This window comes from Xenopus laevis, chromosome 2L, assembly GCF_017654675.1.
Source record: "Xenopus laevis strain J_2021 chromosome 2L, Xenopus_laevis_v10.1, whole genome shotgun sequence".
Classification (NCBI taxonomy): Eukaryota; Metazoa; Chordata; class Amphibia; order Anura; family Pipidae; genus Xenopus; species Xenopus laevis.
Window position 1 is genome coordinate 132310116 of NC_054373.1, and position 22091 is coordinate 132332206.

General features: G+C 39.6%; 1 protein-coding gene across 5 annotated transcripts in view; it reads left to right on the plus strand.

The window, feature by feature from the left end:
* The first annotated feature begins 9763 nt into the window (after positions 1-9763).
* Positions 9764-22091, plus strand: part of tbc1d4.L (TBC1 domain family member 4 L homeolog) — a 76060-nt gene continuing 63732 nt past the window's right edge. For 2 of the 5 annotated variants that reach the window (XM_018245073.2, XM_041580997.1), the window contains exon 1: positions 9765-10854. In XM_018245073.2, coding sequence (XP_018100562.1) covers positions 10405-10854 — 450 coding nt within the window. In that variant the 5' untranslated portion in view covers positions 9765-10404. 5 annotated transcript variants of the gene reach the window in all.

Genomic DNA, 22091 nt, shown 5'->3' on the forward strand with positions numbered 1-22091 from the left:
TTTAGGTCTTAAAGGGGTATTATATCAAACCGTTATAGGGTTAAAATGATGCTGCAACACTCTCATTGTTTTCTGATTTAGATGTTCATTCCACCAGCATAAAATACCTTTGACCAAGAAGCACAGAAGGCTGTGTATGTGTTCCACAACCAACATTCTCGTCAGATCGCTAAAATGCACATGTATGGGAAGCTACATTGTATTTGGAAGACAAGCATACGGGGGAGAATCATTGTTACATACTGTAGTTCATTTGGGTTGGGAAAAAAAGGACAAAAGTCCATACAACTGCAACGCCTCCAAATGAACCCCAGCGCACATGTATCACACACTTAAACTTGCGTACACCCATGTATATAAACTGTGTGTGTATGTATATGTGTGTGTGTGTATATATATACATATATATATATACATATATATATGTGTATATATATATATATTTGTATATCCTAAGATCGCTATAGTCCAAGCTCATAAAGGCATTAATAGAATCTGCCATCACTGCCATTACTGTAAAGAACCACCATCATTGGCTTAAAATAAAAGGGGTCGCTTGTCATTCTTTGATTTTTTCTAACGGATAAAAGAGCCCCTGCTATCTGTTTATAATGCCTCTAATGTATTTGTAAAGAATTATATCTCCTTGCAAGTGTCTTCTGTCCATAAAAAACACAGTTTAGTAGCATGTCTCTGCACTCTCTCCAGCTCATTTATATCCTTCTTAACTGAAGCCCAAAACGGGCGTGCATACTCAAGATGGGGCCTTCCCATGGATCTATAAAGAGGCAAAATTACGTTTTCATCCCTCAAGTTAATGCCCTTTTTATGCAAAACTGTACTTTATTTGCTTTAGTGGCCACACAGTGACACAACCTAGCGTTAAACAGCTTGTTATGCACAAAAAATCCCCAAATCCTTCTCATTTAATTATACCCCCAACACATTACAATTTTAGTTTATATTTCAAAATTAAAGGATGTGTAGCTTACTTATGCTGTTGTACAGGGAATGCTGAGGAAGCTACAGTACCTATTTAAGATTAATACAATAGTGTTTTGAGGCTTGAATAGAGTAATATAAAGTGGGTTGTTCACCTTTATGATGCTCCGTTCACCTCACTGAAAGGAATAATCCCCAATCTTATAAATTCTGTTCCTGCTTGAACTCCTTCCCTAGATCAACTAAAACCACATGCTGTTACATACTAGTCTCTGGTCTGTTTAACTGCAGATAGCAAGTTGTATGTGCGTATCGTCAGTGTGGATTATGTGGGTGTGTAATGATATTGCACCCTGGTTTTTTTGCCTTCCTTCAGTCCATTCGATCAGCTGCTCAGGAGGAGGGCAGTACAAACTAACACGGAAACCATTTGCAGTACAGCTTGAAAACCATAGGTTTAGTGCCGTGAAGTATTATAAAGGGTCAGTGACCTCCTTGGGTGCACATCCCTGGACCATTAAGACCGATGCTAAATTAACATGTAATAATCTAATAAACAAAGGAAACTACCCCTTTTTCTTAAAAAAGAAAAACCAATGTCACAAAGTGGTTAAAGTTGAGAGTACTTCATATCAAACGTCTTACAAGTAAATGTTTGTTTTTTCACATAAAAAGAATTCAATCCTCAGAAACACAAATGTTGCAGATATTTCTTTTGTGCAAAGTCACATAAACATACAATGTAAATAAATAAACCATCTGTATTGTGATATGTCTGAAAAATTTGCAACAGTGGTAAGAAACAGGAGAAGCTTCACTTATTGGACCTTCCAGCGATGTTATCAAATGAAGACATATGCTGTCATAGCCTATCAACAGATCAATCTCATATGGCTTGACATTTAAAAAAATAAATATGTATGTATTGTGACTCATGTACAATACTGGGATTGGCTGCTCATTCACCTCTTTACAAAGAGAACTTCCCCAGAAGATAACTGGAAGATACCTATAACACTAGTGCCATGAAGAAGTAAGCTTAGTCTGGGCAAGTGGCTGGACTGCAGAGTGAGTAAGTATGCTAAGATCAGGACAGGCAGCTGGACAATAGCCATGGGACAGGCCAAGATCAGCAACAAAACAGAAAGAAGCCAAAATGATGGACTACACAAACAAAATCTAAACTAGTCAGAAACAGAGTATCACAGACAAATAAATGATGATATCCAAGCAAGTGGTACACATTCACCCTTACACACTTGTCACATTGTATATAGCGCACTCATGCAGTGGCTTTCATAACAGCATAGGCAAAAACCTACAGCAACAAGCACACGTAATGCTAGCCTGGCACAGCCAAATTATGTCTAATAAGGCACAGAAGCAACCCTCTAACACAGTGCTGTCCAACTTCTGTGGTACCGAAGGCAGGAATTTTTCTGGCCTAAGTGGTGGAGGGCCGATAATGAAAGCCAGTGTTGACCACTCCCCTTTTAAAACCACACCCATATGATGTTCATCACACCAAATAAAACATATGGTTGGTGCTCACTGCAGGGATATCACTTCTGTAAAACAAGTTCATTATGTCATATTAAGACATACCCTTAAATCCATATGCCTCATCCTCCTCTGTGGATAACACAGCAACCCCCAGCACATGGTTAAACACCTTAGGAGCACCCTTACAATTATTTCCTAATGCTAATAAACCCCTGCCAGGTTCACCTCCTACAGGCACAGTAGTAGAGTATGGCACACTCAGGCAGAGTAGGTTCCGAGGAGTATGGCACACTCAGGCAGAGTAAGTTAGGAGGAGTATGGCATACACAGGCAGAGTAGGTTAGGAGGAGTGTGGCACACACAGGCAGTGTAGTTTAGGAAGATTATGGCACACACAGGCAGAGTAGTTTAGAAAGTGTATGGCACACACAGGCAGAGTAGGTTAGGTGGAGTATGGCACACACAGACTATTCTTTGGGGTGACTAATCTCCCCGAACTTCTTCCCACGTGTCTTCCGTCTGCTTCAATGAAAAAACGCCTGCGCCAATGCACTTATTTCGGGCGACTTCGGAAATTGAAGTCCCTTATAGTTGTGACTTATGTGGTCTTATCTGAGGTTTGAACAATGCAGGGGCCTCTTGATCAATTGAAGCAGCCAAGGGGGGGGGGCAGCACTGCTCTTACATATTAATTTAGACCTTCATCATAGTGTGGCTGAAAAATTACAGAAACAGCTGGCTATACAATATAAGATTTACTCATTTGGCAAGGTCATCAGACAACCAGATTTTTCCCTGCTAAATCAACTTAAAATGGGTGATAGGCTAATCCAATAGTTTGGCCCTAGGGTAAAACAATTGGAATACAATGATGGGAATACAACTCACTGACGCAATGAGCTGATACAGTGCTCATTTTGACATGAAGATCAAACCTGCCAGACTTTCATCTGCCCAGTTTTTGGCAAGATATTGGTCAGGTGGGCCCAGTGTAGGACCCAGTGCATGGGCAGATAAGGTGGCAATTCAGTCTGAAGGCCCCAAATTAGGATCTTAAATCTGCCCATGTATGGCCCCTTCACTGTTCACAGGAAATAAGCGGTGGTCATTTTCACTTAAGAGGTGCATTTTCTCAGTCCATGGTACAATTATAGTTTCAATACTATCTAGGAGTTTCCATGCATCTGGACTCCTCACACTCTTCCAGTTCTGTTTCACATCCACACCAAAGTCATCCTCTTTACTGACTTAAAGCATCCTTTTACTGAATTACTTTACTGTTTCCTATCAATTTGGGGGGGGGGGGTGACTGATAGAACAGCAGGACAATCCTTGTATTATTGAATTTCTAATGAATTCTCGTATTTTGAATGCTTGATGCACTTTCTGCAAACACTACCTGACATGTCATTCTGGGCAAAGAATTTGATACATATATAATGTGCATGTGGATTGATAAAGCTGACATAGATTGTTTATGTGCCACATTAAAGGGATCCTGTCATCAGAAAACATGTTTTTTTCAAAACGCATCAGTTAATAGTGCTACTCCAGCAGACTTCTGCACTGAAATCCATTTCTCAAAAGAGCAAACAGATTTTTTTTATATTCAATTTTGAAATCTGACATGGGGCTAGACATTTTGTCAATTTCCCAGCTGCCCCAGTCATGTGACTTGTGCCTGCACTTTAGGAGAGAAATGCTTTCTGGCAGGCTGCTGTTTTTCCGTCTCAATGTAACTGAATGTGTCTCAGTGAGACATGGGTTTTTACTATTGAGTGTTGTTCTTAGATCTACCATGCAGCTGTTATCTTGTGTTAGGGAGCTGATATCTCGTTACCTTCCCATTGTTCTTTTGTTTGGCTGCTGTGGGGGGGGGAAGGGAGGGGGTGATATCACTCCAACTTGCAGTACAGCAGTAAAGAGTGATTGAAGGTTATCAGAGCACAAGTCACATGACTTGGGGCAGCTGGGAAATTGACAAAATGTCTAGCCCCATGTCAGATTTCAAAATTGAATATTAAAAAATCTGTTTGCTCTCTTGAGGAATGGATTTCAGGCAGAATTCTGCTGGAGCAGCTCTATTAAGTGATTCATTTTGAAAAAAACATTTTTTCCCATGACAGTATCCCTTAAAGTTATGCTAAAGTGGGCTCCTTGCTTCAAGGAATCAAGGCAAAGGACTCTTAAAAGCAAAGACTGAACTCATCAAAACTATTTCAGTAGTGGGAGCTGCTGGCTGGGGAAAAATAATGGGATGCCTTCCAGCTCCAAAGCACTTTCCTAGAAAAAGTATATCTGAAACTAACATTGGCACAGACACACAGGCACAGGGGAGCAACAATTGTTTAAAGGAATAGTTCAGTGTGAAAATAAAAACTGGGTAAATAAATAGGCTGTGCAAAATAAACAATGTTTCTAATATAGTTAGTTAGCCAAAAATGTAATATATAAAGGCTGGAGTGAACAGATGTCTAATAAAACAGCCAGAATCCAACTTCCTGCTTTTCAGCTCTATAACACTGAGTTAGTCAGCGACTTGAAGGGGGGCCACATGGAACATTTCTGTTCAGTGAGTTTGTAATTGATCCTCAGCATTCAGCTCAGATTCAAAAGCAACAGATATGACCCATGTGGCCCCCCCTCAAGTATCTGATTGGTTACTGCCTGGTAACCAGGGAAACCAGTCAGTGTAAACCAAGAGATCTGAAAAGCAGGAAGTAGTGTTTTGACAGACATGTTATACATCAAATCACTCCAGCCTTTATACATTACATTTTTGCCTAACTAACTATATTAGAAACATTTTTTATTTTGCACAGCTATCTATCTAATCTATTTACCCCGTTTTTTTTATAACACTGAACAATTCTTTTAAAGTGATACTGACACTAAAAAATTACTTTTTAAAAATATGAATGTACATTAAACGTTACCTATAGGTCATGTTGATCGTTTTTTGCTGAGAGGTTTGTTTTGTAAGCAATTGTTAGTTGAAGTGTCTAAACCTGACTGTTTTGCCAACCTGACTGTCCCATCTCAGCCTGTCATTTAAAGTTTCTAATGCTAACGGACTCCTGCTGCACAAACATGGCAGCCCCCTCATACAAGAACATGGGGCATCAGACAGGTAATGTAAAAGCATCGGGCAAATACTTATTTATAAGTTGTATTCAAAGGCAATATTATTATAGATGTAAAAAAGAGTTTAATTTCTGGTGTCAGTATCTCTTTAAGCAGAATAGGCAATTTATAGCCAGTTCTGTCAAGAATTATACTTTCTCTTCATACATAATATGAACAGTAGACAACTTAGTGTAAGAGCTGGCCAACATGCCTCCATTCACAGGAGTGCTAACCCCCAGTAGTGAGCCCTAATACAGCTTATATATGATATCTTAAAGGGGATCCGTCACCCTAAGAAATAATTCCAAATTCTTATCTATTGTGTTTATTAAGCAAAATAAACTTTTCTTACATTATATGAATTATTCAAATAGTTGTTGCCAACTGCCTTGGAATCCACAACCACAGCAAGCAGGCAGCAGCCATTTTGTAGACACTGTTATTAAGATAAGCTTTGTAACACCTTTAAAACCTTGTTTATGTGCCAGAATGTGAGACTTTGATGCCCATGCCTACTAGCTACACAATTAGAGACTGTAAGCAGGGCAGTGACATGTAGGAAATGTAAAATGGAAAGTGAAAGTAATTGCCTGCCCTGTCTCTATGCCTAAGGCATAGAGGAGGGGCAGGCAATATATGATTGACAGGTAAAATCTTTAAATGCATTTATAACAGGTAGGGATGTTATAATGAAAAAAATATTTTGGGTTTCATGATTAATATGTAAAGGACTTTGATTATGCAACTTTTTATGTCTGGGTGACAGCTCCCATTTAACAGACTTATTTACTGCACACCTCTTACAGAAGCGTATAGCATAGCAATCTTGAATGGATATATATTGGGAGTTAGTGAGGACTTGCCTTATGTTGTACACTGTTTCCTGTTTCACAGACTCTTCTGCATACAGATATTTATATATAAAAATATTACAGCTCAGTCACACGTTTTAATTTAAGTGGATTACTGACATTTCTATTGACGTGCAAAAAGGAAGATCAGAATTAATGTTTTCTTCCTTGTAAAGAGTTAATATCCGAAGGTCTGAAAAAATGGAAACAAAAAAGGTGGAGGTCACATGAATCACATAAGATAAGCATGAATGCACCCAACAACAGGCTTTCCTTTGTGTATTTTTCAACCAGGCATTTATGTCAATATTGCTCTGTTTTGAACAGAATACACATTCTCAGAAAATGTACAACATTACATGACTGGAGTGATAATATATATTACTAAATGATTATATTCTAGTACCCCTGCAAATGAAAGTAAATCCATATTTTTATTAATACAACTATTCCAGCAATAAAGTGAATTGTAATGTAGCAGATCTGAGCACAAACATAACATTCAGAAGCGCTAGGCTATAGCACTCAGCTTGAAATTGTGCTTCTCCAAAATGTTTGCCAGAGCAGAGCCACAATCTGACAGAACATGGTAGCAGAATGTTTAGAGAGTCTCCATAGTTATACAGAGCCCAAGGGGCAGATTCACTAATGGGCCGATTTTCGCCAGCGTCAGATTCGCACCCCTCCGCCAGGCACAAATTCGATACGAATACGTTAATTCGCTAAAATGCGATCTTTCATCCTGGGCATCAAACTCTGGCGACTTTCCGCTAGCGTTACTTCGGCTGTACGAGCATTTCATAGCGAAGATGCGCTAGTATTCATTTGTGTCTAGCGAAACTTCGCTAGTGATCTTGCGCTTAGGTCACTTTGCATAGGGCGTGAAATTTAAAGTTGTATGGAGGTCTTTATTATAAATGTTGCTGCAAATGGTTTAATTTACAGGTTTTACAGGACAAATGTCCAGGGAACCATAATAAAGACAAGAGAGTTAATATAATGCCCTACACATGAGCTCACTGTAAAAATTAATGTTCCATATTTTATAAAATGTGTGCAGAAAACCGGTTACCCAAAAAAATTCCAAGTTAGGACTTTTGCGGACAATCCCGCTTAAAAAAAGGAAAAGTCTCACAGGATATGATGTAAGTGACAGAAGATTGAGGAAGATCTAGCTGCTTTTTACAGCTTCACCTCGAAAAGTCGCCTGGCGATAGACTGTGAATGAACGCTAGTGACAGTCCAGTTCGATAGCAAATTGGGGCCTGCGCCTGTTAGTGAATTGGTGCTGTCTTTGGGGGTGGCACAGCTGGCGAAAAGTTGCTAGCGTTAGCCACTTCACCCTTTAGTGAATCTGCCCCTTGGTCTCCACTTATTGGTTACCAGGCAGAAACCAATCAGTGACTTGAGGGGGAAGGCACATGGGTCACATCTGTTGCTTTTGAATCTGAGCTGAATGCTGAGGATCAATTGCAAACTCACTGAACAGTTATGTCCCATGTGGCCCCCCTTAAAGTCACTGACTAACTCAGAGTTAGAGAGCTGAAAAGCAGGAAGTAGTATTCTATTATGTTAGACATCCAGTCACTCCAGCCTTTATACATTACATTTTTGACTAACTAACTATATTAGAAACATTTTTTATTTTGCACAGCCTATCTATTTACCCAGTTTTTATTTTTACACTGAACTGTTCCTTTAAAATGTACGCACAAAATTTTTGCGCGCATAGCCAAGAAGGAATTAGGGGTAACATTGTTTACATCCCCTTTAAATAAACAACTAAAGTTAGTGTGTCATGATAAACTGCCATGTTACCAAGAATCCCAAATCGATCTCACATGATGAGAAAAATGCAGCAGAACTGGGTAAGCACAAATGAAATAGTGAAATTAAACTATTTTTGGTATGAACTGAAATAAGTTTAGGAAGGCGTAGGCTTGTTTGCACAAAAGGAGCTTGGTTTAGAAACTTAATGGATAAAAAAGGAGACTCAAGATATGAAAAAAGTTCTTATTTTTAATAGTGGAGCAAGTGAGTTTCAGTTATGTGCATGGGAGAGCAAAGCACAAATAAAAATTGTAGCTGGAGAAAAGTGCCCTGAATTGTCTGCAAAGTTCCAAGTGGTATGGCCTGGTGACAGATGTTCATGTGTGACCTACAGTTAGTGAACGGTTCATTGGGTTCAACAGCTCTCTTGATGTAATTGACGTTTCAGTCAGTGACAGCATTTTGCAGACAATGTACAAGTCATTGCAAAATGAAGAATGAAAGAATACACACCTATTCATGATTTGTTCCAGTTGGAATATGGCTGTTAATAATCCTACCACATGCTACTATTATCAGTGAAAAATGTGAGCTATAGAACACATGCGACATTGGAAGACTATAAAAAACATTGCTTAAAGGCGTTGGTCACGTTTAAGTCAACTTTTAGTATGGTGTAGAGTGTGATATTCTGACACAGCTTGCAATGGGTTTTCATGTTATTTATTTTTTGAGTTATTTCGCTTTTCATTCAGCAGCTCGCCAGTTAAAGTGGACCTGTCACCCAGACATAAAAAGTTGTATAATAAAAATCCTTTTCAAATTAAACATGAAATTCTAATTATTATTTTTATTAAAGTTTTCATAGCTGTTGTAAACTCATTTAAAAATCTCAGCTGTCAATCAAATATTGCCTGCCCCTCCTCTATGCCTAAGGCAGTGTGCACAAAATGGCTCCTGCCTGCTTGTTATAATTATGAATTTCCAGAATGAAGTAAACAAGGTTTAAATAATTTATATAGCGTAATTAAAGTTTATTTTGCTTGACTAACGTGATACAATGGGATTTGGAATATTTTTTTCAGGTGACAGGTCCCCTTTAACAAATCAGTCCGGTTGTTAGGGTCCAAATTACCCTAGCAACCAGGCACTGATTTGAATAAGAGCCTTACAGAGCATTTATTTTCAAATGGCGGTCAGTGACCCCCATTTGAAAGCTGAAAAAAATCAGAAGTGGAAAGCAAATAATTAAAAAACTCAGTTCTCCTCCAAATCTGCTGATCAGCTGGCTTCTGATACATCAGAACACCCACTGCAGAAAATATACAGTATACATAAAAGCTACAGGCAATTCCCTCCTCCTGCAGCCAGTGGGCACCATATACCACCCCCACCACGTAGAGATACATAAATTGCCTTATGGCTGCGGGCTCACACCTTCTCTTGACTCCTGTAATCCCTCCCACCCTTTGGAGCCACTGCTAGGCGTAGGGGTACTGGAGGCAGCCAGCAACTAGGGGTGGGGCTAGAGAGACAGCCTATGGAGAATGGGCAGTTCTATGTGTACAAATGGGAGGGGTGTAGGAAAGCGTACATGTTGTACTGCTGCGCTTTTAATCCGGGATTCCCCCCTGCAGAATTGTTCCTGCCTGCAACTAAAGGAGACCGGGATTCCGCCAAAGGGATCAGAACTCCGCGGTGACGCGTGTTGCTTTATTTGGAGCCGCGTTTGTGATTGGTGCAGCGGACTTGTGCAGTGAGTTAGCAGCAGGCAGCGAGGTAGTGGGCCGGGCGCTGTGTGTGAAGTGGCACAGGCAGGCGGTTGTGCAGGATCTGTCATGACGCGTTCTGCTTAGAGGCAGGGTCAGAGGAAACCGAGCAGACAGGACTGTGGGAAAGCAGAGCGTGCAAGTGCAACTGTGCGCCGCTGTGTTGGTCGGGAGACTCGCCATGTGTCTGCGGGAGGCTCTATATCCCCCTCCCTGCTGCTGTCATACGCACCTTGTTTAAAAGTCACTTCTGTGCCTTTATTAGGAATTAAATGGAACCTCCTATTTCTTCCTCAAGTGTCTGAGTCTGGATTTGAGGCTTCCAGTCCCCCCAGTGCGTTGCTCTCACTGACCCCACAAGGGTCGCTTCCTGTGCATCTTACAGGGGGTGTAGTATAATCAAGGGGGCACTTGCATTTCTTTTTAAAAGCCATTAAGTAGTCATGGAGCGAAGAAGTTCTGCAGATATGTGCCATCCTCTGTTGGAAGTCAATAGCATGCCAGCCGACAAGGCGCCCAAGGAGGAGAAACGGTTTCGCCTGTGGTACATCGGCTGGTCCTCTCTAGACCGTAGAACAACCTTGCCAATGCTTCCTTGGCTTGTGGCTGAGATCCGCAGAAGGGCAGAAAGGCAAGATCCTCCTGGATGTGCGGCACCTTGCAGAGAAGTCAATCTCATGCTGGTTACTCCACACCTCCGCTGTGTGCCAGCCATGAATGGTGCCAATGCCAACAGTGCCGTCTTCATCTTTGAGCACAAAGCACAGCATATATCCCGCTTCATCCACAATAGCCAAGATCCTTCTTATTTTGCCTACCTGATAAAGACTCAGCCCGACAACCCGGAATCCGAAATGGCTTGCCATGTTTTCAAGGCCGGTAGCCCAAGACAGGTGAGACTTGAACTGATTGTCATACTTTTTATTTTGTGTTGATAAATGGGGTACCTGATATTTTGTCACGGTAATCATACCGTTGAAATAATATAATGCTGTAATGTAAAATAAACTAACGTAAGAACTAGGTTGGTTGGTTGGAAATGACCATAACCATTTTCTTATACTCTTTGTATGGGTAAGGATAATTTAATTTGATTTAATGACTTGGGCAGCCTTACTGAGCTTGTAAGTTAAACTTTAGAGGCCCAGGCTTATAGTTTTCAAGCTCACTTTGATTGGGATGGCCAAGCTTCATGAATAAGCAGTTTTTGGTTATATCTTGAATTTTAAGTGACCTTGCAAGCGTAATTTCACCCTCTGGCCCTGTTTTGTATGGCTATGTTTACTAAGGTTACATTGTTAATTTGATCCTTGGGCCTTCGTTCAAAGGACTTTGCTTTCAATTTAATGCTGCCTAGGACCCTAGTTTGGACATCTGCTCCTAGGACATTATAAGACCTTTTTAACCCCCCAACGAAGATAAAAATATACAGGCAGTTTGTTAGTTGAGAAAACTGACCCTATAGAGTTAATGTGTTTGTGTTGTGGGGGCCATAGATTTAAAGATGCATTGAGACAGGGATATATACATGTTACATTTCTGTACTTTCATTACATGAATTCACCAGATTTCTGACTATAAGCTAGAATCATTGTTTACAGTTCCATTGGCATAGTGGTCATGTGCCATGTGCTGCTTTCTTTTTGCTGACAGGAACATTTGACAAAGGGTGGGAACTGCAACGGAAAATCCACCTTTCTGTGTGTCTGTTTTCTTAGAACAGATCATGGAGAAACCAAATGCTGAATTCCATAAACAGTAAGGGTATACCTAGGCCCAGGAAGCAGCTACAGTTGTATTTGTGTAATATGACAATTTTAGTATATACAATGCAAGTAAGGATAATTATTTTGTGCATATATGTGGTACCCAAGTGTTTTACTTATGCCTGAAAAAGCTCAATGGAAGTAATGTAGGTAGACTGTGTGGAAATCACAACATTGGCAAATTCTTGCAAGGTGGGCCCTCTGATCCTATTTTTAATATGTTATCCTTGTTTGTTAAGTGATTGTAAGACCCCCTTCTCTTTATAAACCAATGTAAAGTGTTGCACTATTTTTGCTGGCCAGTGTAATATATGGTGATGTGTGTTGCACAATAATACAATGTTCTGCATTTATGTGTGTCCCATTTGACCATTGAAGTCAGACTGAATATTAATGGAAATCAGAATTTTATGTCTTATCTAGCTTACACTGTGGTGCAATATGTATTTTTATCAGCTCAACATGAGCAGATTGCTATGCTGCTGGCTAAACTAATACTAATAATGCTATTAATACTAATACAGTACAAATATGGAGGAAGACAAAGAGAGAGTGTACAAGGAGAACAACAGAAGGAATGGTCAGAAAGGTAGGAAGAGAACCAGGATGCAGCTCGATCCCAGATACCAATTGAATGGAGTATCTGCATTAGAAGAGAATGGTCGTCAGTATCTTAAAAGAGAAGGAAAGCCCCTGGGTGCAAAACCACTCCCCTCCTCCCCCCTGGCCTACCTGTCCCCCTGGGCAAAAGCCCCTAACTTGTTACTCACCCCTCTGCGCAGGTCCTGTCCACGGAGTTCACAGTCGCCATCTTCTCCCATGCACGTCTTCTTCCTGCTCTGACCGGCGTCTTCTGGCGCATGCGCAGTAGGAACAGTTACCGGTACGGCTCTAATCCACATGCGCCAAATGTCACAAAGTTTTCTGATTTCACTTTGTGACATTCGGCGCATGCGCAGTAGAGCCGTACCGGAAACTGTTTCTACTGCTCATGCGCCAGAAGACGCCGGTCAGAGCAGGAAGATGGCGACTCCGTGGACAGGACCTGCGCAGAGGGGTGAGTAACAAGTTAGGGGCATTTGCCCAGGGGGACAGGTAGGCCAGGGGGGAGGAGGTAGGGGGGGCAACACAGGGAAGGGGGGGAGGGGTTTTGCACCCAGGGGCTTTCCTTCTCCTTTAAGGCAGCCTCAGTGGAGTGTGCAGATCGAAAGCCAGACTGCATAGGGTGAAGCAGATTATTGGTGCAAAAAAAGTTAGTAATACTATAAAAGACAAGTTGTTCCAGAAGTTTAGAGGCTAGCAGTAATAGAGAGACAGGACGGTAGTTAAGACAAACAGGATGGGCCCAGTGTAGCCTTTTTCGGAATGGGCTTGACACAGGCCTGTTTAAACAACGGAGGGGAAATTACCAGAGATTATAGAGGAATTGAATATATGAATAAGTACTGGAGTAAGGACAGAGGCACACTGTTTAAGTATAGTAGAGTATAGGATCAAGTGAGCAAGTTGTTGATGGAGAGGATAGGAGACGTTTTGAGACTTCAGACACTTTTAAAAGATCATAAGAGTTGAAAAGGGAAAGAGGAGAGTTAGGAAGAGTGATAATATTGGTGTATGAAGGGTGGGAAAACTGTTTGTGGATAGAATTGATTTGCTTTAAAGGACAAGGAAAGTAAAACTAAATAAATAGGTAAGGAATGTTGTACATTATGTTTGGGGCTTCTGTACCAACCACAGCCCTTTAGCAGTAAAAATCTGTGCCTCCAAAGATGCCCCAGTAGCTCCCTATCTTCTTTGCTGCTGATTCACTGCACATGCTCTGTGCTGTCACTTACTGAGCTTAGGGACCCACTCAAAATATACAGTACATATAGAATAAAAAATGTCACAATAAAAGGCTGATTAGTAATTAATACAATTATTACAGACAAACCTCATTTTCTGCTGGATAATTAGTGACAACCCCCTAAAGCTTAGCTTCTCAACAGCTGCTCAGAGCCCACTGAGCATGTGAGTGTCACAGACACTTTCCAAGATGGTGACCCGCTGTGACAAGTTTTAATTCCTGGATTATTGCTGCTATTGAGAGGCTGAAACTTTAGGCTGGTGCAATAAGCTCAGTATATAAAACATGGCATTGTAAGCCCTATTCATTTTTAGGGTTTAGTTCTCCTTTAAAGAAGTCAGCAAAGTCCTGGGATGGAGTAATGAGTTGAATATGGAAAACAACCGTTGTGAGTTGGATTTATTATCATTTGTGAGTGTACTATATAATTCTTGCTTAGCCTGGGATAAGGCAGTACCAAGGCAGGCCATTAGAAATTCATAGTGGAGGAAGTCTGCTTTTGTACAGGATTTCCTCCACGTGTGCTCTGCCATTTGCATACAGCAACGCAGAAATCTTGTCTGAGAGTTCATCCAGGGATGGGGATTACGACCTGATTGTGTTGTGGCTGCAGAGAGGCATGGGTATTGATAGCTGCAGTCAGAACTGACTAGGTATTTACTAGAGAATCTGGATCAGAGGAAGTACTGATGGAGGAGAAGCTAGAACCGAGCGAATGATAGATCAGTTGTATTAACAGTGTGGGTGTAACAAACCAGAATTTTTGGCTGAGGGTTAGCAGAAGGGGTAGTGTGTGAAATAGAAAAAGACATAAAATGGTGGTATACTGAAAGAGGAAAATGATCCCTGTTAAATGCAGAAAGATTTCGGTTTTTAGTAAAGACGCTTCATCCTCGGATACAGACAGGAGACACACTTGACCAATATAATCTGAAAAATATGGTAATCTGTGCATAAGCTGCATTGGATGCTGTACATGGAAACATGCACAGGGGTGCGTGCATAAATGCTTAAAACAAAAGTACAATTGAATCCTGTAGGGAGCAAGAAACAAACAGGAAATGCAATAGCCTTGAGCAAACATTTGTTTGGCATGAGGGTGACAAAATTAAAATGGATGATATTTGTCACAGGGCCAACATAGCACATGACCTAATTAACCCATCCCATGTCCGAAGCATGTTCAGTATTGGTTACAATATTTCACTGGCTGGGACTGAGACTGTTAGTACTAAAGGAAAATACAAAATAGCAAAGTACAGAAATTAGTCAGAAAAAAAGATATCCTTTACAGTAAATGTGAAAATGGGTCAGTTAAACTTACAGTTTGACAATGTATGAAGCCAATGTCGATAAAAGGAAAAAATGTCCTTTCTTGACTAACCTTTTACAAAGCATCAAGTGGTGCACACTTAGGGGGTTCTTTATCAAAGGTCGAATCTTAGAGTTTTATACACGTAGAATGAACTCACAACTCAAATGGTTTCAAATTTAAGAATAGAGGTTGGAATTAACAACCCAAAGATTGAAATCGAGTTTTCGGCAGGTTAAAACCCAAATTGCTCAAATTGATTGAGTTTTCAGGCAAAACTCTCAGAAAAATCCTCGAACATCTGTCTGTCAGCCCTGTACACCCACCGCTGCAACCCTCACCTGTGTGTTTGTTGAAATAAAGCCGAAAAATTTTACACAAACGCTGTTGTCCTCACATGGTGTCCTGGATCGGCGCCTAGTATGCAAGAGTACTGTTTGTCCTGTATATAATACAGAAAACCTATAAATAAATTGTAAAATATATTCTTAAAAATGGCCATGTTATTAGTTAGAAGCAGTGCTTGATATAAGTCTTTGAAATGTGTACATTAAAAGAAGTACCTTTCAATTAGAAAAAAAGGAGGTTCCGCCTAAATATTCGAAAGGGCTTTTCTACAGTGAGAGCTGTGAAGATTTTAAATTCTCTCTCCCTGAATCAGTTGTACTGTCTAATAAATTAGATAGCGTTAAGAAGGGGTTGCATGGCTTTTTAGCAATTGAGGGAATACAGGGTTATGGGAGTTATCTTATGGTACAAGTTGATCCAGGGACTAGTCCGATTGCTATTTTGGAGAAATCAGAAAGGAATTTTTCCCCCTCTGAGGCAAATTGGAGAGGCTTCAAATGTTTTTTTGCCTTCCTTTGGATCAACTAGCAGTTAGGAGGGTTAAAATAAAGTTAATAGGTTGAACTTGCTGGAAGTGTATTTTTTGTTCAACCTAACTTAACTTACTATGTTACCTTCAAAATTGGATATGGGTCTTTCTTAATCTCCCACCCACAGTCGCCACAGAGTTCCATTGCCTGGGTATAAGAACTTGTTCATCAGAATAATGCCTTTACATGGTCATGGAACGCCATGATTACTTCTAATATACTATAAGGTGTACTTTGTTCCATAGATATGAAGTGGTAGCCAAATATGGAATGGAATGGCATGCTTTTAATACCCTGTAAAAAATGACATGAAGTTTTTTGAATCCGTATTTGCTGCCTCGTGTATGATAGTGTAGCATAGCTTTGTTTGGGTATTCAGAGGTGTTCTGAGATTAGGCTGTGTGCAATAGGATCTGTTTAGCTGTACAGAATTCCCTGTGTGATGTCTGTGCTGAAGAGTGCAGTGCTCTCACAGGCAGCAGGTTTATATTTTGCCTTTGGATCCAACTGGGACACAGTTACATCCTAGAGGCTTAGTGCTGTCTGCAATCAGCAGTAGACAGGGGCATATTTATTATGCTGTGTAAAATGAAATTCGACAACAAAACGGTTGGTCCCATAATTTCCATCTCTGTCCAGCGCCACTGAAAAGAGAGTTGTGATAACAGACTCATTCAGTGGGTGGGCAGAACACAGCACCATCGCCGGATTTAGTGGGTGGGCACCCCAGGTGTGTACCCCGGAAAGCGGCTGGGCACCATGCCGTCCCTAATATTTTGCGGCCCTAGGCCCGGGCCTTTGTGAGCTTGCTACAAATCCTGGCCCCGCACAGCACCGCTAGTAATAAAGGACCAGCCCAAATTTAAAGTTTGTGACCAGATTTATTGTGTTAAATCTTAGCTGCAGTTGTATAATTGATTCCTAATTCTATTCTGTTGGAAACCAACCAGTATTTCTTTCTAAAATGGAATGGTGTATCTGTGCATTCCAGATTCTGTTATTAGTCACTAAAAATAGTAGAATGAAGATTATGCTGTGTTTCGACTACAATAATTGGCTAATAGAGACAGGGTCAGCGCACCTAAAATACCTTGTACACTGTCTGTCTGTAGATAGCAACAAGCTGCTCTGTGAAAGTTCAAGGGTATAGACACACACCCAGACACACACCGATGCTGCAAAAAAAACATTTCCCAGCTAAAACCTGTCGTAGGGTCACGTAGAAGTCAAGGGCAGAGGTCCCTTGAACCATCTGAAGATGTTTTTAGCCTTCATGATGTTTGGGTTTTTTTTGGTGGGTTGCGCTTGAAAACTCAACAATTTTAACTATATATTTTATTTTTTTTTTCTCCAATAACGCGATCAATTCAAGTATTGAGTTTTTTTACATTCCACTTTTTCATAAACAAGCAAACATTTGAGATGTGAGTTCAAGGTAGAAAAAAACCTCACAAACTCGACCTTTGCTAAGTAACCCCCTATATGTCCTTATTTGCCTTACGGCTTCTTCAGTACAGGACCCATTTACTATGTGGAGCAAAATAGCTTTCAGCTGTTGGCTGTATTAAGAACAAATAGAGAAGAAATATGCTGCAATCTGGTCCAGGTGTCATTGACACTGAGCCCTGGTCTGATATTTCTTGGTTTTGGCTTTAGAATAACAAAATGACAAAATATTTTTAACTGGGGAGGGGGGTACAACTGCTAAGTTTTGTGTTTCAGTCCCTGTGCTTGTACAGTAAAGCTAATAGCCACAGCATGTAAAACCTGAATATGCTGAAGGGAATAGGTCTATAGTACATAAAGCCAAATGGTTGAAATATATGTGGGAGATATCAATAAGGGATAGTAATACAATAAAAAATGCCCTACAGTTATAGAACTATAAGCAACTAAGAAAGTGTTGACATCACTAAAGTAACATTCGCACAAGAGGTACAGGTACGGAATCTCTTATCCGGAAACCTGGTTTTCAGAAAGCACAGAATTACAGCAATGATTTCTTTTTAATGATAAAACAGTGCATTGTACTTGATGGTAACTAAGCTGCATGAATCCATATTGACTGCAAAACAATCCTGTTAGAGCGTATGTATGTCTGCAAGTGAGCATAGTGCAATTTTGAGTGTAATTGCCTTGTTTTTTCCCAATGAGACTTAATTTTTCCCACAATTCTGGCGCCAATGCAGTTGCAACTTTTTTATTTCTGGTGTTTAGTTTGCAAAGTGACACTCTATTCTTTTGGCAGAACTGAACTGTGCCCCAGTGTTCCCTTGCAAATAAACACTGTCTGCTGCATCAATAGACTAAACTAAGGGAGCACTATTGTGTATATTTAACATTATTAATATTTAATATTATTATTATTTTTTTTATTTTTTTTTAGCGGACTTAAGGTTTGATGATCTAAATTACAGAAAGACTCCTTATATAGAAAATCCAGGTCCCAAGCATTATGGATAATAGATTCTGTATGTGTACAGAACAATTGACTTAATGCTCGCAGGGCAATAGAAGCTATTATTAGTCCTTTAAATCCTTCCTCTTTCATCTGCCTAGGTATCCATATCAGTTCAAAAACGTGTTGTTTCTATGTATAGCATCCATATGCTCTGTGATTAAAAATTATGAAAATGTGTAGGCACCTCTATTGTACTGTGTGTGTGGTTCTCTTCCTTCTGCTAATAACATGGCTGCTGTACATGGGAAAGTGTACAGGAGCTCAAAATGAGATAACAAACAAAGACACAGAGAAAACAACAATTTCTGTCTCCATAATCTGAATAATAAATAACTACCACAAGGGTGGTTTAATGTAGATTTTTGGCTACACTTTGCTGGTCAGCAGCTCACGATATGCTGGAAGATCCTGTTCTGCCTTTCGGTCACCCCACCTGTATATTGAAATGCAAATTCTAACTAAATTATCCACGATTAACAATTTATTTCTGCTAAGTAAATCTTTCTTTTCCTTGCTTCTCATCAATTAGCAGTGGTTTGTTGTAGGACAAATGTTTGTTTTCAACTACAGCATGCGGTATGTTTCGTTTTGGTTTTGATAAACTTTTTCAGAATCCTAATATTTGAAAGAAATCTCTATGCTAAACTAGTTAATGAAACATCCAGTTTTCAGTTTCTGGAATAACAATGCAAAATTTTAACTTGACCACAGAACATGCCCTGTCATGTTCACACAATAGCTAGTTTGGGCACTACCTAAAGGTGGCAATAAATGCACCAATTAATATTGTATGAAATAAATTTTTGTATATTAGGTGCGTGCATGGTGGGAGATGAGCCTACTGATATCTGCAGGAGACTTGAATATTGGTCAGCTTGTCGATCGGACTGGCTGAAAATTTTGATTTCTGGAAATATCTGAAACTAACTGAACTGAAAAAAGTGTCGGAAGTTATATCTTAAAACTGTAGTAGAAGCTCTAGGATGCTCAGAATGTCCACAAAGGGGTTAAAGTCAAGAGTTGCTGTGGTGACCTCTTCAACAAATTTTTAATTGTGTGTGCTTACCTCACAGAACTATAGCATTGTACTATAATAGCCATTGTTCAGAAGGAAAAATCAGCCTCTATGTGCATTGTAACGTATGGCAGTATTTTGTACTGCAGATTTATAGAGAATGAATCGAAACATTCATTTCACTTCTGTTGTGCTATATTTATTTATATACTAATAGATACATATTTATAGACATGGAGGAGATGTTATCTAGAAGATTTTCTTAATTAAAATAAATGCTAGCCTTGCAAATGTACTGTTGTAATTGTATGTACAAAAAGCCGCACCTCTCACCTTTCCTTTGATGTTCCTGCTTAGGTGGTGCAGATTTCTCAAGACGGTCAGCACACGTCATAACATTCAGTGGAAAGTAGAAAGAGACTTTCGTCAGGGAGGGTTAATCCCCCCCGAAACGTTGATGCACAGGTGGTCACAATAAAAAATAGGGGACGCTCCCCACCTGCAACATATTTGGTGTCTGTGCGATTCTCTTTCTACTTTCCACTGTTGTAATTGTAGCCCTCAGTATGCTCATCCAGCTCTTTGCTGGGACTTGCTTTTATTTAAGAAACGATGGGCTAGTGTTTTAAACTGTACTTAAAAAGTACTGAAGTAGTTAACTTGTTCTTGTGCTTGGGTGTGACTTGTGCAATGATGTTGGAAGTTTAAATATTATGCTTTTAAGCTGATAAGATATGGAAGAAAACATATATGGCTATACAGCAGATTCAATATTACGTGGCCAATAGGTGGGCACAGTAGATGTTGTCAAAACAATATATGGGATAGATATACCTCAATCCTGTTCTTTACTATTGTCTGAACAAAGATAATGAATCCTGGAGTCCTGTTGACTCTACTAGTTAATCACTGTTTATCTTTAGGAACAACTCTGTACAGATTACATTACAGCAAATGGGAGCTTATGTTCTTAAATCTGCTGTTGTAACTGCCTCATGTTCTAATCTGCTTTCAGTCACACAATAGTTAAATGTACAGTTGGCATGTACGGAATGGAACCGATGGTCCAGCAGAAAAGGGGTTGTTCACCTTTACATTAACTTTTAGTATGATATAGAGAGTGATATTCTGAGACAATTTATAACTAGCTTTCATTTATAATTGTTTGTGGTTTTAAGTTATTTAGATTTTTATTCAGCAGCTCTCCACTTTGCAATTCCAGCAATCTAGTTGCTAGGGTGCAAATTACCCTAGCAACCATGCATTGATATAAATAAGAGACTGTAATATGAATACGAGAGTGTCCAAGTAGTAATAAAAAGTAGCAATAACAATAAATTTGTAGCCTTACAGAGCATTTGTTTTTTAGATGGGGTCAGTGACCCCCCATTTGAAAGCAGGAAAGACATTAAAGAAGAAGGCAAATAATTTAAAAACTGTAAAAAAAATACATGATATGCTAAAAGTTAACTTAAAAGTGAACCATCCCTTCAAGTGAACAGTGCCAGCCAGGTTGAATGATTAAATGTTGAAATGCAATGCTTCTTCAATAAAGCATCTGTATTTATTAATTTAAAGGAAAACTATACCCCCAAAATGAATACTTAAGCAACAGATAGTTTTATATCAAATTGAATGACATATTAAAGAATCGTACCAAACTGGAATATATATTTACATAAATATTGCCCTTTTACATCTCTTGCCTTGAACCACCATTTCGTGACTCTATCTGTGCTGCCTCGGAGATCACCTGACCAGAAATACTACAACACTAACTGTAACAGGAAGAAGTGAGGAAGCAAAAGGCAGGACTCTGTCTGTTAATTGGCTCATGTGACCTTACATGTGGTTTGTATGTGTGCACAGTGAATCTTACAATCTCAGGGAGCGGCCCTTATTTTTTAAAATGGCAATTTTCTATTTATGATTACCCAATGGCACATACTACTAAAAAAGTATATTATCATGATAATGGTTCATTTACAAGAAGCTGGGGTTTACACATGAGCTGTTTTACTCAGTATCTTTTAATAGAGACCTACATTGTTTGGGGGGTATAGTTTTCCTTTAAGGCTTATTTTTTCCTTACCTTCCTTTAGGCATTTGAGTGAGGCTTGTGGTGTCACTTACCCCACTTACACATTTTATAGAATAGAAACTTCTTGGTTCATGAACCTTCTACCAGCCATTTAATGGATGCTTATATTGATTATAGTACACAAGAGACATGAATATCCTGTAAATTATATCCTTATAATCGGAGCTTAGTGATGTCATTTCTGTCACATGACTCACGGAAACTTGTGTATTATAATAAATAAAGTACCCCCTGTTGCAAAATATGAGGATATTTGAAGTCGCCTCGGATTTCCATGACCTGTAAATGGTCATGGAACTCATTTGTTACTTATAATACCCTTATTATTTACAAACGGGGTTATTTTATTTACTATATATTTCACAAGAACAGCATGATCCTGCGCCATACCTACCAGTTTTCTCATTGGTATTAGTGGAAGAAAGCTCTTGTTTTGTTGCATGTCATGTCTCTGAGAGTTCTGGGACTAAATCTAAATGTGCCATTAACTTTGAATGGGTCTGCAAGAGATCAAAGATATATAGGCTTTCCAGGAACATGCACAGACCTATTGATGTGCTCAGTTACTTACTAGGTGGAATGTTGCACGTATGCTTAGCTGCTGACTGTGAAAGACTGATATTCTGCCAGTGAGGGAGGAGATCCTATCCCAGGCATTGAATGCACATGCTCGTCTCCTCATTACATAATATTAAATCTAGGCATGTACTGAATGATTGATGACCTTTTGGAAGTCAAGTATAGAATCCTC